Here is a 14,595-nt window from a genome sequence, read left to right on the forward strand (position 1 = left end):
CTGTCTGTGTGGAGTCTGCACGTCCTCCCCGTGTGTGCGTGGGTTTCCTCCGGGTGCTCCGGTTTCCTCCCACAGTCTAAAGATGTGCGGGTTAGGTGGATTGGCCATGCTAAATTGCCCGTAGTGTAAGGTTAATGGGGGGATTGTTGGGTTACGGGTATACGGGTTACGTGGGTTTAAGTAGGGTGATCATTGCTCGGCACAACATCGAGGGCCGAAGGGCCTGTTCTGTGCTGTACTGTTCTATGTTCTATGTACTCTATGTACATGCAGGCGCTCCCACGCAAGCGCCAACTCGTGCCTGCCGGCAGAGTCCCTTCGCCAACTCTGCCGGCCCCTGAAGGTGCAGAGGATTCCGCACCTTCCAGGCGGCCCGACGCTGGAGTGATTCACGGTTAGGGGTGAATCCTGGCCCTAACCTCTTCCGATGGACTTTATTACAAGCCATCTGAAAGTTCAAATACACCAGATCCACTGGTTTCTCCCTTATCTCTTCTACTAGTTGTATCTACATTTTCTCACATAATAGAGAAGGTTTAAATTGTAGACATATTGGGCGGGATTCTCGCAGCCCATGCGGGTCGGAGAATCGGCAGGCTGGGCGCGATTCGCCCGACGCCGTCTCGATGCCGGTCTGCCGATTCTCCCGTGACTGGTGAATCAGCGTCATTCGCGCCAGTGTGGTCGGCGCGTCGCCGGTCGGGGGGCGATCCAGGCACACCCTCCCCCCGCCCCCCCCCCTGGCGATTCTCCGACCGGGATGGGCCTAGTGGCTGCCCAACAAAGCCCGAGTCCCGCCAGCGCCATTCGCATGTGGTCTTACCCGGCGGGACCTCGGAGTCCATCCTGTTGAAGGCGGCCTGGTGGTGGGGGAGGTGGGTCCGGCCCAAGGGGGGGCCTCCACTATGGCCTGGGCCGTGATCGGGGCCTACCGATCGGCGGGCCAGCCTCTCGTGGTGGGGTCCTCTTTTGCTCCGTGCCAGCCCCTGAAGCTCTATGCCATGTTGCGTCAGGGCCGGCGCAGAGAAGGAAGCTACTGCGCATGTCCGTATTCGCGCTGATCGCAGTGCACTTGTGCGCATTTGCGCTGGTCACAGCACGCATGCGCAGACCTCCGGCGCACGTTTGATGCAGGTATCAACAGCTGGAGTGGCGTGGGTCGCTCCAGTGCTGTGCTGGCCTCCTGTAAGGCAGAGGATCGCTACACTTAGCAGTCCGATGACTCCGTCATTAAACTCTCCAGTTTTTATGATGGCGTCAACACTCTGCCGTTAAATGGGAGAATCCTGCCGATTATTTCTAATTTTTATTTAAAGAGACAAAAAGGATATATTACTGTATTTAATTGTATGCAGGTCGTGAGCTTTTTCTTTTCATTAATGGGATGGGGGTGTCACTGGCTGGGCCAATGCTTATTGCCCATCCCTAATTGTCCCTGAACTTTCTTGCTTGGCATTTCAGTGAACAGTTAAAGGGCAACCACATTGCTGTGGGTCTGGAGTCACATGCAGGCCAGAAGGTCCCTTTTCTTCTCATGTACTTAATGATCTGTTGAGCTGCTCGCAGAAAAATACTTTTCACTGTACCTCGGTACACGTGACAATAAGCAAATCCAATCCAATCCAATCCTAACCAGAGATTCACTTGAACTCCTGTATAAATAAACACAAAAGATAACTATGGCTGTTGGGCTAAGAGCTGCATGTTTGCAATGTGTAATTCTGTAAGTAAAATTTTGCAAAGATTAGTTCTGGTTATATCCTTCACCAGCCAACTTCATGGGATAGAGAGTAAAAATGTATGACACAGAGGGAGGTCATTTGATGCAGCGACACCAAGCTGGTTTTCCACTGAGCAATCCAGTCAGACCTCTCCCCAAAAGGGGACAAGCCCCATCCCTGTCTCCGTCTCACCATGTTTGCGATTGGTGTTATTTGTGGGCAGGATTGTTGGTGAACTAATGTTCTTTGATGGCATGATTTTTTAAAATCACTTTACTATAATTGATCTTTGGTGAATGAGATGCCTCTTTCTTGGAACAGTGTGGTGATACGCATATGCACACTAATGTATATAGTTATCTATTAATGTATATAGTATGATAGATATCGAATGATAAGGTACTTCAGAGGCTATTGAGGGAAGAAGAGCTTCAGCAAAAAAACGCTATCAATATTTGCCCCGCAAGCGAGCTAGCTGCACAGCAGATTGGCGTGCTCTATCTGAAACATTCTGGCATCAGTATGGCAGAAGATGCCAGCACCATAAACATAGTGATACACTCAAAGACGAATTTTAAACCACCGACCTGATCTGCTATTTTGTGCCAGCGATGCGGCAATCAACATTTGCCCCGACAATGTTTGGATTGGATTTGTTTATTGTCACGTGTACCGAGGTACAGTGAAAAGTATTTTTCTGCAAGCAGCTCAACAGATCATTCAGTACATGGGAAGAAAAGGGAATTAAACAGAATACATGATAATATATAATAGGGCAACACAATATATACAATGTACTACATAAGCATTGGCATCGGATGAAGCAGACATGGGTGTAGTGTTAATGAGGTCAGTCCATAAGAGGGTCATTTAGGAGTCTGGTGACAGTGGGGAAGAAGCTGTTTTTGAGTCTGTTCGTGCGTGTTCTCAGACTTCTGAATCTCCTGCCCGATGGAAGAAGTTGGAAAAGCAGGGTGGGAGGGATCCTTGATTATGCTGCCTGCTTTCCCCGGCAGCGGGAGGTGTAGATGGAATCAATGGATGGGGAGGCAGGTTCGTGTGATGGACTGGGCGGTATTCATGACTCTCTGAAGTTCCTTGCGGTCCTGGGCCGAGCAGTTGCCATACCAGGCTGTGATGCAGCCCGATAGGATGCTCTCTATAGTGCATCGGTAAAAGTTGGTAAGAGTTAATGTGGACATCCCGAATTTCCTTAGTTTCCTGAGGAAGTAAAGGCGCTGTTGTGCTTTCTTGGTGATAGCGTCGACATGAGTGGACCAGGATAGATTTTTGGTGATGTGCACCCCTAGGAATTTGAAACTGCTCACCATCTCTACCTCGGCTCCGTTGATGCTGACAGGGGTGTGTACAGTACTTTGCTTCCTGAAGTCGATGACCAGCTCTTTAGTTTTGCTGGCATTAAGGGAGAGATTGTTGTCGCTGCACCACTCCACTAGGTTCTCTATCTCCCTCCTGTATTCGGACTCGTCGTTATTCGAGATCCGGCCCACTATGGTCGTATCGTCAGCAAACTTGTAGATGGAGTTGGAACCAAGTTTTGCCATGCAGTCGTGTGTGTACAGGGAGTAGAGTAGGGGGCTAAGTACGCAGCCTTGCGGGGCACGGGTATTGAGGACTATTGTGGAGGAGGTGTTGGTGTTCATTCTTACTGACTGTGGTCTGTTGGTCAGAAAGTCAAGGATCCAGTTGCAGAGTGGAGAGCCAAGTCCTAGGTTTTGGAGCTTTGATATGAGCTTGGCTGGGATTATGGTGTTGAAGGCGGAGCTGTAAGTCAATAAATAGGAGTCTGATGTAGGAGTCCTTGTTTTCGAGATGCTTTAGGGATGAGTGTAGGGCCAGGGAAATGGCGTCTGATGTGGACCGGTTGCGACGATATGCGAATTGAAGTGGGTCAAGGCGTTCCGGGAGTATGGAGGTGCTTGGCAAGGCATGTTCCAAGTGGGTGGCACGGTAGCACAGTGGTTAGCACTTTTACTTTACAGCTCCAGGGTCCCAGGCTTGATTCCCGGCTTGGGTCACTGTCTGTGTGGAGTCTGATTGTTCTTCCCATGTCTGCGTTGGGTTTCATCCGACTGTTCCGCTTTCCTCCCACAAGTCCTGAAAGACGTGCTGTTGGTGAATTGGATATCCTGACTTCTCCCTCCGTACCTTTGGGCAGCACGGTAGCACAAATGGGTAGCACTGTTGATTCACAGCGTCAGGGTCCCAGGTTTGATTCCCCGCTGGGTCACTGTCTGTGCGGAGTCTGCACGTTCTCCCCCTGTCTGCGTGGGTTTCCTCCATGTGCTCCAGTTTCCTCCCACAGTCCAAAGGTGTGCAGGTTAGATGGATTGGCCATGCTAAATTGTCTCTTATTGATAAAAAAGATTCGGTAGGGTGATTGGGTTACGGGGATAGGGTGGAAGTGAGGGCTTAAATGGGTTGGTGCAGACTCGATGTGCCAAATGGCCTCCTTCTGCACTGTATGTTCTATGTACCCAAACAGGGGCCAGGATCCTCCGACCCCCAGCGGGTCGGAGAATCCCCGGGTCAAGGCGCAATCCAGCCCCGACGCCAGCAGCCATACTCTCCGGCGCTGTTCTTTGGCCGGCGACGGGATTCCCGCCACGTTGGTCGGGGGCCGTTGACAGTGACCGCCCCCCCCGGCGATTTCCCGGGCTCCAATGGGCCGAGCGGCCGTCCAGTTTTGGTTAGTCCCGCTGGCATGAATTACTCACCTTACGCACGGCGGGACCTGGCAGGTGAGTGTATGGGGGCGGCCCTTGGGGGGGCGCAGGGGGATCCGACCCCAGGGGGGGCCCCCACAGTGGTCTGGCCCACGTTCGGGGCCTACCAATCTGCGGGCGGGCTCGTTCCGTGGGGGGACTTCTTTCCTCCGCCCCATAGGGCTCCACCACATTGTCTGGGGGCCGGTGCGGAGAAGAGAACCCCCGCGCATGCGCGGAAATATGGCAGCTGGTCTACGCATGGCGGAAATACACCGGCCGGTCCGCGCATGTGCTTGATCACGTTAGCCGTTCCGCGCACGCGCAAACCCGCGCTGGCCCTTCGGCGCCAGCTGGAGCGGCGCCAACCCCTCCAGCGTTTACCTAGCCCCGAAAATGCGGAGAATTCCTCAGTTTTTGGGGCTGTTGACGCCGGAGTGGTTGGTGCCGGTTTTCCTGCCAGCGTGGGGACTTAGTCCCCAGAAGGGAGAATCCCGCCCTGGGTCCGGAATATGGCAACTAGGGGCTTTTCACAGTAACTTCATTGCAATGTTAATGTAAGCCTACTTGTGACAATAAAGATTATTATTATTATTATTATTATTAAGTGTGGAAGAACAAATCACTTTGCTAGGCAATGGGCTGGATTCTCTGATTCTGGGGCTATGTCCCCACGCCGGCGTGGGAACGGTGGCTAACAACTTTCTCTGGGTGGCCGTATTGTTAATACCGCAAACCAAACGGTCACGTAACATTTCTGACAAGGTCTCACCATAGTCACAGTTCTCCGCAATCCTGCATAGCCTGGATAGAAACTCGGCAAGGGATTCTCCTGGGGTCCTCTCAGCGGTATTAAACCGGTAACGCTGGACTATCGCGGACAGGATTGGGTTAAAATGTTGCCCCACCAAGGTCACAAGTTCATCAAATGTCTTGGTGTCCGGTGCAGCTGGGTACGTAAGGCTCCTAATCACCCCAAACGTATGCGGGCCTCAGGCGGTGAGCAAATTGACCACCTGATGCTCGTTTTCGGTGATGTTGTTCACCTGGAAATAGTAACATCCGTTGTGCGTACTGGTTCCAACTTTCCAGCACAGCATCAAAGACATCCAAACGTCCGTACAGAGGCATGGTGTCACAGAAAAAAAACTTCCAACTTGTATCCAACAAAAATCCAGGGAGGTGGCTTCAGCAGTGTAGCCAGCTATCTACTTTAACCCTTGTCGCCAGTTTTGTGAGGGCCACAAAGAATCCAGCACGAGTTGTAGAATAGAAAGTAATAACATTTATTTACAATAACATATACATATATACACACAACAGCAGCAGTAACTCCCTTGCTGCTCACTCCTCTCTAACTGGTTCCATACTGCCCAGCTATATTTACGCAGGGAATCTGCTAATGATTTATCCGCCTCCCTCATTGGGCAAGGTCATACTCCCGAAAGACTATGGGATTGCCATTAGTCCCCAGACAGTGATAAGCAGGCAGGTTATAACAAACTGGTTTCATAATTAAACATTGTTTCAATTTTAAAATACTGTAGAGTTCTGTTGCATCATACATAGAACATAGAACATAGAACAGTACAGCACAGAACAGGCCCTTCGGCCCTCAATGTTGTGCCGAGCCATGATCACCCTACTCAAACCCACGTATCCACCCTATACCCGTAACCCAACAACACCCCCCCCCCCCCCTTAGCCATACTTTTTTTTAGGACACTACGGGCAATTTAGCATGGCCAATCCACCTAACCCGCACATCTTTGGACTGTGGGAGGAAACCGGAGCACCCGGAGGAAACCCACGCACACACGGGGAGGACGTGCAGACTCCGCACAGACAGTGACCCAGCCGGGAATCGAACCTGGGACCCTGGAGCTGTGAAGCATTTATGCTAACCACCATGCTACCGTGCTGGCACCTGCAGAGTGCGCCCGTGTGTTCCCCATAACTACAATCTATTAAAAGTTGTGGGTCAGGTGAACTCCATGATACACTTTGGGGTTCTCTAAGCCCTGTCCCATAACACTATCTAGCACAATAAATGTGATCCAGTGCAGTCAAAACTATCCAGTGCACTTAAAGCTATCCACCACACTCAAACCTATCCAGCATGCTCAAACTATTGAGTGCACACAAATCCAGGGCACACAAAGCTATTCAGCGAAATCAAAGCTATCCAGCTGACTCTCAATGCTACCGAGCATACTCAAAAGCTATGCAGCACACTCAGTGCTACCCAGCTCACTCAAAGCTATCCGGCACGGTAGCACAGTGGTTAGCACTGTCGCTGCACAGCTCCAGGGTCCCAGGTTTGATTTCCGTCTTGGGTCTCTGTCAGTGCGGCGTCTGCACGTTCTCCCTGTGTCTGCGTGGGTTTCCTCTGGATGCTCCAGTTTCCTCGCACAAGTCCTGAGAGACGTGCTGCTAGTTAATTTGGACATTCTGAATTCTCCCTCTGTGTACCCAATCAGGGGCCTGAATGTGGAGGCGAGGGGCTTTTCGCAGTAACTTTATTGCAGTGTTAATGTAAGCCTACTTGTGAGAATAAGGATTATTATTATTAAATATAAGGTTACAGTACTGCCTTTTGAAAATAAAAGATTGGTCCCATTGCTTTACAGGAGCTGTTTTGGAGGCAAATGAATGCATCCGTATTCTAGTGAGCACTGATACTGTGCAATGGGGCTCTCCACTGGCTGCTATATGTGCAATAACAAACACTTCCTGTGATGTCGCCTTCCTTACAAATGCCTCCAAGATATTTTGGCAACTGAACAAAGTGGACATTCCCAGGACACAGTACACCATTCTGAATAGCACTGTATCTCAGGTCAACATTCCTGTTTTCAATCAAACCGTTGGAATGCTCAGCTGTCAGATCCACCAAGGACCAGGAGTGACTCTGCGAAATGACGTGAGAATCTACACTGGCTGTAAGTATCAACAGTCAGAAACATAAAATTCCAGTTACTTTGTAAACCTGAGCTATCTCCATTTCCCACCTTGTCTCCAAATTGCTACGTTAATAATTTTGCACTCCTCCACAAGATATATTTTGTAAACAATGCAACTCAGATGGCAACACCTGGAAGGCTGAGATACCAGTTCACTCAGGGCAAGTCCTCATGCTGTCACCTTCCTGTTTATCCATAAAATATCAATTCTAAGGGTTTTTCCTGATTTACACTGGGCTCCAGACTGTGAGACGGGCAACATTCTGTCTGAACAGCATAAAAGCAAAAATAAAACAAACAAAAGGGTGGTACGGTGGCTCAGTGGTTAGCACTGCTGCCACACAGCGCCAGAAACCCGAGTTTAATTCCGACTTTGGGTAACTGTCTGTGCTGAGTCTGCACGTTCTCCCTGTGTCTGTGTCGGTTTTCTCCAAGTGCTCCAGTTTCCTCCCACACTCCAAAGATATGCAGGTTAGGTGGATTGGCAGGGTTACAGGGATAAGGTGGGGTGTGGGCTGAGGGAGAGTGCTCATTCGGCGGGCCAGTGCAGACTCAACGGGCCAAATGACCTCTTTCTGCACTGTAGGGATTTTATGTTCTCAAAGACCTCAGCATCTGGATAACCATTGTTCTTTCCTCACTTTGCTGGGGTAGGCAGAGTGGAAATGAACAAAGAACAAAAAAGCAACACAACACAGGAACAGGCCCTTCGGCCCTCCAAGCCTGTACCGGTCATGATACCAACCTTTGCCAAATCTCTCAGCACTTCCTTGTGCCGTATCCCTCTATACCCATCCTTAGTTTGTCAAGATGCCTTTTGAACGCCGTTAATGTATCTGCTTCCACAACCTCCCCTGGTAACGCGTTCCAGGCACTCACCACCCTCTCCTGTAAACCTTGCCCCACGGACCTTAAACCTATGCCCCCTAAGGACTGACCCCTCCACCCTGGGAAATATGCCTGCCCTTCATAATCTTGTAGACCTCCATTAGGTCACCCCTGAACCTTCGCTTTTCTAATGAAAACAGTCTGAGTCTATTCAGCCTCTCCACATAACTAACACCCTCCAGCCCAAGCAACATCCTGGTTAACCTCCTCTGCACCCTCTCCAAAGCCTCCACATACTTCTGATTAGTGTGGCTACCAGAATTGTACACAATATTCCAAGTGCGGCCTTACCAAGATTCTATACAACTGTTGAAGTTGAAGAGAATCTAGAGAGACCTGGCCCTGGTAGTGAACCAAGCACTCAGAACTGCGAGCAAATGAAACATAGAAACATATAAAAAATAGGAGCTGGAGGAGACCATTTGGCCCTTCAAGCCTATTCCACCATTTATTATGATCATGGCTGGTCATAGCCTAATCTCGCTTTCCCCGTATCCTTTGATTCCATTTGCCCTAAGTGCTATAGAAGGAATGGTTTTGTTGGTTCTCAGAGGAGGGAAATTCAATGTAGTGCATCTCAACATTGCCTCATTTTGTGAGGGCCATGAAAAATCCAACACCAGTTGAAGGATTGAAAGAAATATAATTTACTGACAATAACACAACAGCAGCAGTAACTCGCTTGCTGCTCACTCCTCTTTAGCTGGTTCCAAACTGGCCAACTCTCTTCCCCGCCCCGCCCCGCCCCGCCCCCCCAAATTAGTCCCCAGCCAGCCAGTAGTAAGCAGGCAGGTTATAACATCTCATCACTCTTCTTCTGATCTTGCCAGCCTTGAGTTAGTGCATGGCCTGGCTTTGGCCAACAAACAGCTATTTATATTGACAAAGTCACTCTCTTGACTCAAATTGCATGTCAGCTTTACTGGTTGTGGAAATGGAATTTTTCCCTAGCCTTGTTGATCCCTGATTGCCTGTGGAAAATGTTCATCTTCAGAATAAGGTTCCAATTGTGACTTAATGAAGTATCCACCTGCACATAATGGGCGCATTTAATCGATTTTCCAGTGCAGAAGAAGCCCTTTGGCCCATCGAGTCTGCACCGGCCCTTGGAAAGAACGCCCCATCAAAGTCTATCCCATCCCCATAACTCAGTAATCCCACCTAAACTTTTTTAGACATTAAGGACAATTTATCATGGCCAATCCAACTAACCTGCACATCTTTGGACTGTGGGAGGAAACCGGAGCACCCGGAGGAAACCCATGCAGACACGGGGAGAAAATGCAGACAGTGACCCAAGTCGGGAAACGAACCAGGGACAATGGAGCTGCGAAGCAACTGTGCAAACCACTGTGCTACCATGCTGCCTAAAAGTGAACAAAGTCCTACAGTGAGCGCATTTCACCGTGTGTTTCCCGGCACTTGCAGTGCCAAGAATCACATGGTTATTCAATGGACTGTCTAATACTGTGAATTTCTGTTTCCAGCCCCCCAGGAGAAGGCCACCCATAACTGCCAGGAGCGGGAGAAAACTGGAGGAGGATATTCGGACCCGAGGTCCCTGACCATGGCTGAGCACATTGCCCTAGACATGGTCAGCGGCCCAGAAGAAAGGGCTGTCGCCGGTTGGAGGTTGGCTGCGGGCGAGGAAGTGAAACCCTGCTTAGTTGCAGTTCCCCGTGCCACATCTCCCCCCCCCCCCCGCGCCATATCTCCCCCCCCTCCACAAAATCCCCCCCCCCCCCCCCACACCATCCTCACCCCCATAACATCCTCACTCCCACACTATCCTCACCCGTACACTGGGGGGGCCTCTCGAACATATCAGGAATGGTCATGTGTGCCAGGATGAAGGCGTCATGCACAGTTCCCGGGTATTGGGCACAGAGGTGAATGATGCATAGCTGATGGTTACATATGAGCTGCACATTTGAGTGGTTGGTGGAGAGTGGCCTGTCATTTGCAGATGCTCGTAGGGCAACATGCATCCCGTCAATCAGCCCTTGGACCTGGGGCATGTCGGCGATGGTGGTGAATCCCACTGCCCAGGAATCCTGATGGACTCGGTCCACATTGAAATGGATGTATTGTCCCGACCGGGCATACAGGGCCAATGCACCTGTGCACCGAGCTTTTTGAAATCCCAGATAGGTCCCCACTCGGCATCTGGGAGCACCCCGTGGCATAAATGTTGAGGGCAACCAACGCCTTGATGGCCATCAGGAGTGGGTGGCTTCCCGCTTTCTGCCATGGTCCCAGGTACTGATCTGACAGATACATCACACTATCTCCCTGCTCAGCCAGAATTTTTGCCAACATTCCTGGTCTGGCAAGTCCTCGAATGACAGGCACTGCCTATACACGCAAGGACTCATGCAGCACCGCCTATGCACCTCCTCCTCTTCGGCCTATTGAGCGAGCGGCTCTCCATCCTGAGCGGCTGTCTCCTGTTCCCCTGGCACAGGCTCCACTGCTGCACACTCTGCTGCTGCAGCTTCCACCACCTCGAGCAGCTCCAGCTCGTACAACTGAGCAGCACGGTAGCCTTGTGGATAGCACAAATGCTTCACAGCTCCAGGGTCCCAGGTTCGATTCCATGCTTGGGTCACTGTCTGTGCGGAGTCTGCACGTTCTCCCCGTGTGTGCGTGGGTTTCCTCCGGGTGCTCCGGTTTCCTCCCACAGTCCAAAGATGTGCAGGTTAGGTGGATTGGCCATGATAAACTGCCCTTAGTGTCCAAAATTGCCCTTAGTGTTGGGTGGGGTTACTGGGTTATGGGGATAGGGTGGAGGTGTTGACCTTGAGTAGGGTGCTCTTTCCAAGAGCCGGTGCAGACTCGATGGGCCGAATGGCCTCCTTCTGCACTGTAAATTCTATGAAATCTGGCTGCATCACAGCCTGGTATAGCAACTGCTCGGCCCAAGACCGCAATAAGCTTCAGAGAGTCGTGAACACAGCCCAGTCCATCATACAAACCCACCTCCCACCCATTGACTCCATCTACACCTCCCGCTGCCTGGGGAAAGCGGGCAACATAATCAAAGACCCCCCCCCCCCCCGCCCCCCAGATACCAGCCTCCCCGAACAGGTGCCGGAATGTGGCGACTAGGGGCTTTTCACAGTAACTTCATTGAAGCCGACTAGTGATGATAAGCGATTTGCATTTCATTTCTTCCAACTTCTTTCATCGGGCAGGAGATACAAAGATTTGAGTACACGCACGAACACTCAAAAACAGCTTCTTCCCTGCTGTTAACAGACTCCTAAACAACCCTCTTATGGACTGACCTGAATGATACTCCACTCCTGTATGCTTCACCCAGTGCCAGTGTCTTTGTATTTACATTGTGGACTTTGTGTTGCCCTTTTATGTATTTTCTTTTTCTTTTCTTTTCATGTACTTAATGATCAATTTGAGCTGCTGTAGAGAAACATTTCACTTGGTGCATGTGATAGAACATAGAACATAGAACATAGAACACTACAGCGCAGTACGGGCCCTTCGGCCCTCAATGTTGCGCCGACCTGTGAAACCATCTGAAGCCTATCTGACCTACACTATTCCATTTTCATCCATATGTCTATCCAGTGACCACTTAAATGCCCTTAAAGTTGGCGAGTCTACTACTATTGCAGGCAGGGCGTTCCACACCCCTACTACTCTCTGAGTAAAGAAACTGCCTCTGACATCTGTCCTATATCTCTCACCCCTCAATTTAAAGCTATGTCCCCTCGTGTTGGTCATCACCATCCGAGGAAAAAGACTCTCACTGTCCACCCTATCTAACCCTCTGACTATCTTATATGTCTCTATTAAGTCACCTCTCAGCCTTCTCCTCTCTAACGAAAACAACCTCAATTCCCTGAGCCTTTCCTCGTAAGACCTTCCCTCCATACCAGGAAACATCCTAGTAAATCTCCTCTGAACCCTTTCCAAAGCTTCCACATCCTTCCTATAATGTGGTGACCAGAACTGCACGCAGTACTCCAGGTGTGGCCGCACCAGAGTTATGTACAGCTGCAGCATGACCTTGTGGTTCCGAAACTCAATCCCCCTGCTTATAAAGGCTAGCACACCATATGCCTTCTTAACAGCCCTATTAACCTGGGTGGCAACTTTCAGGGATTTATGTACCTGGATGCCGAGATCTCTCTGTTCATCTACACTACCAAGAATCTTGCCATTAGCCCAGTACTCTGCATTCCTGTTACTCCTTCCAAAGTGAACCACCTCACACTTTTCCGCATTAAACTCCATCTGCCACCTCTCAGCCCAGCTCTGCAGCTTATCTATGTCCCTCTGTATCCTATAACATCCTTCAGCACTATCCACAACTCCACTGACCTTCGTGTCATCTGCAAATTTACTAACCCATCCTTCTACACCCTCTTCCAGGTCATTTATAAAAATGACAAACAGCAGTGGCCCCAAAACAGATCCTTGCGGTACACCACTAGTAACTGAACTCCAGGATGAACATTTGATAATAAACAAAATCCAAATCCAACTGCACGGCATCACCAGGGCTGCTGCGACCAGCAGGGAGGCCACCATTGCTGGTTGAATTCCAATATCCATTGGCTGCAGGGGTGAAAGGCTCACATGTTAGCATGGCGTGTACCCCGTGCCAAACCAGGTACAATGGGCTACATGGTGACACCGGTTGAGACTGCTGACCCTGCTCCCACATGTCCCCCCCCTGTATCTCCCATCCCCAAATCATTGCCCCGTCAGTGCCTGCCACCATGGGGGCCCCTGGCCCTGATACCTGTCCCTCCTGCCAGGGGTATCATCAGCTGGCACCGCCCTTTCTGCTGGTATGCTCCACGGTACCCTCCCGGTGTCCCCGTAGGACTACTGTGGGCGTTGCCCTTAGGTGGGGGGGTGGTGGTATGGTGGAGGATTGGGTGGAGGGTGGTTACTGGGATGTGGGGATGGGGTGCTGAGGCACCCATGCGGCCGGTTTCACTCTGCAAAACCAGGAGCCAAGGTGGATGGTAAGAGGGATGGACAGCAAGATGGCTGCCTTGCAGGCAATGGGAATAGCGTTCCGTGCCTCAACATGACCCCAGGCCATGGGGAGTAATTCCGGCTACACGGCCATTCCCCTGTCCTCCCGACCCTGCTGGCACCCCCCTACCCCAGCCATCCCGGCCTGTGTCCGGCCCAGCAGCCCACAGTCACGCCTCTATGCGCCCTACCTCCTCTCTCACTCATCAGCCACGTCACCCGTTTCATGATATTTAAAAGCAGAAGTGAACCTCGGCATCGGGAATTCGGCCCATTGGAGGCGGAGAATCCCGGAGCCGGGGAGGATACCAGGTCAAGCCCGGTAATGGTATTCTGAGGTTAATTATTGTACACGCGTTCTGGTTTGCATTGACGCCGCTGTCGAGGCTACAGAGAATTGCGATCTGTCGTGAAATCGGCGCCCGCTGCGATTTCAGAGTCGGAACTGATTCTCCGCCCAATCGCATTTCCCGATTCCGGCGTCAGCTGATGGAGAAGACCACCCATTGGCTTTACTGCAGCCCTGAAGAGGCAGAAGGAAGAGGGGATGATGAGCAGAGTTGGAGTGGGAATGGGATGAGGAGTACTCACAGTGGTGAAAGTGAGGGTGAGCAGGAGGAGAGGATGATAGAACACGTGGAGCGATCAGTAGGGGTGGTTCTTTCATTAAAAATTGAATGAAGGAACCCTTATAAACACCAGAAATCAACCAAAACGACTTCAAAAAAACATTTGTAAGCAGATGAAACATGTAAAGACTTTAACACAGCACATACCAGGATCCTGGAAAACTGCTGGACCTGAAGGGCTTTCCGCCAAAGAGCTGACAGGGGCACTTTATTGCAACTGTGCCTCAGCATCAGGCTATCTGAGCTCATTTACTAAGTGCTACTTGCTGCACCTGGGAGATGAAGTCCCAGCTGCTCCTTCTTAAAAAGGCAATCATGCACATTCTAATGTGGCCAACAGTGTACACCTCTGTCTCACCACAGAATGTCAAGAGAGTAAGGCAAAGCTGGATAATGCTCGGAGTGTAACAGGTAAGATTGATGAGTTAAGGGTTTAGATTGACACATGGAATTGTGACATTGTTGCCATCACAGAGACGTGGTTAAGGGAAGGGCACGACTGGCAACCTAACTGTGGTAACACACTACGCGTATTACAGTTACTGCCACTGTACCACAGGTAACACGGTAAATCCCAGCCTGCTGGCTCCTCCCAGCAGGCGGTGTATAAAAGTGTCTGCTCTCCTGCGCTGCTCCCATTCTGGTTCCAGCTGTAGGA

At 50.7% G+C, this 14,595-nt stretch overlaps 1 protein-coding gene across 1 annotated transcript in view; it reads left to right on the plus strand.

The window, feature by feature from the left end:
• The window catches only part of LOC119969069 (interleukin-6 receptor subunit beta-like), a 291,637-nt gene that overhangs the window by 15,235 nt on the left and 261,807 nt on the right, over nucleotides 1–14,595 (plus strand). Inside the window, exon 3 of the mRNA XM_038802271.1 lies at nucleotides 7,078–7,389. Coding sequence (XP_038658199.1) covers nucleotides 7,078–7,389 — 312 coding nt within the window. The remainder of the gene's footprint in view (nucleotides 1–7,077; nucleotides 7,390–14,595) is intronic.

The sequence above is a fragment of the Scyliorhinus canicula genome, chromosome 1, assembly GCF_902713615.1.
Source record: "Scyliorhinus canicula chromosome 1, sScyCan1.1, whole genome shotgun sequence".
NCBI lineage: Eukaryota > Metazoa > Chordata > Chondrichthyes > Carcharhiniformes > Scyliorhinidae > Scyliorhinus > Scyliorhinus canicula.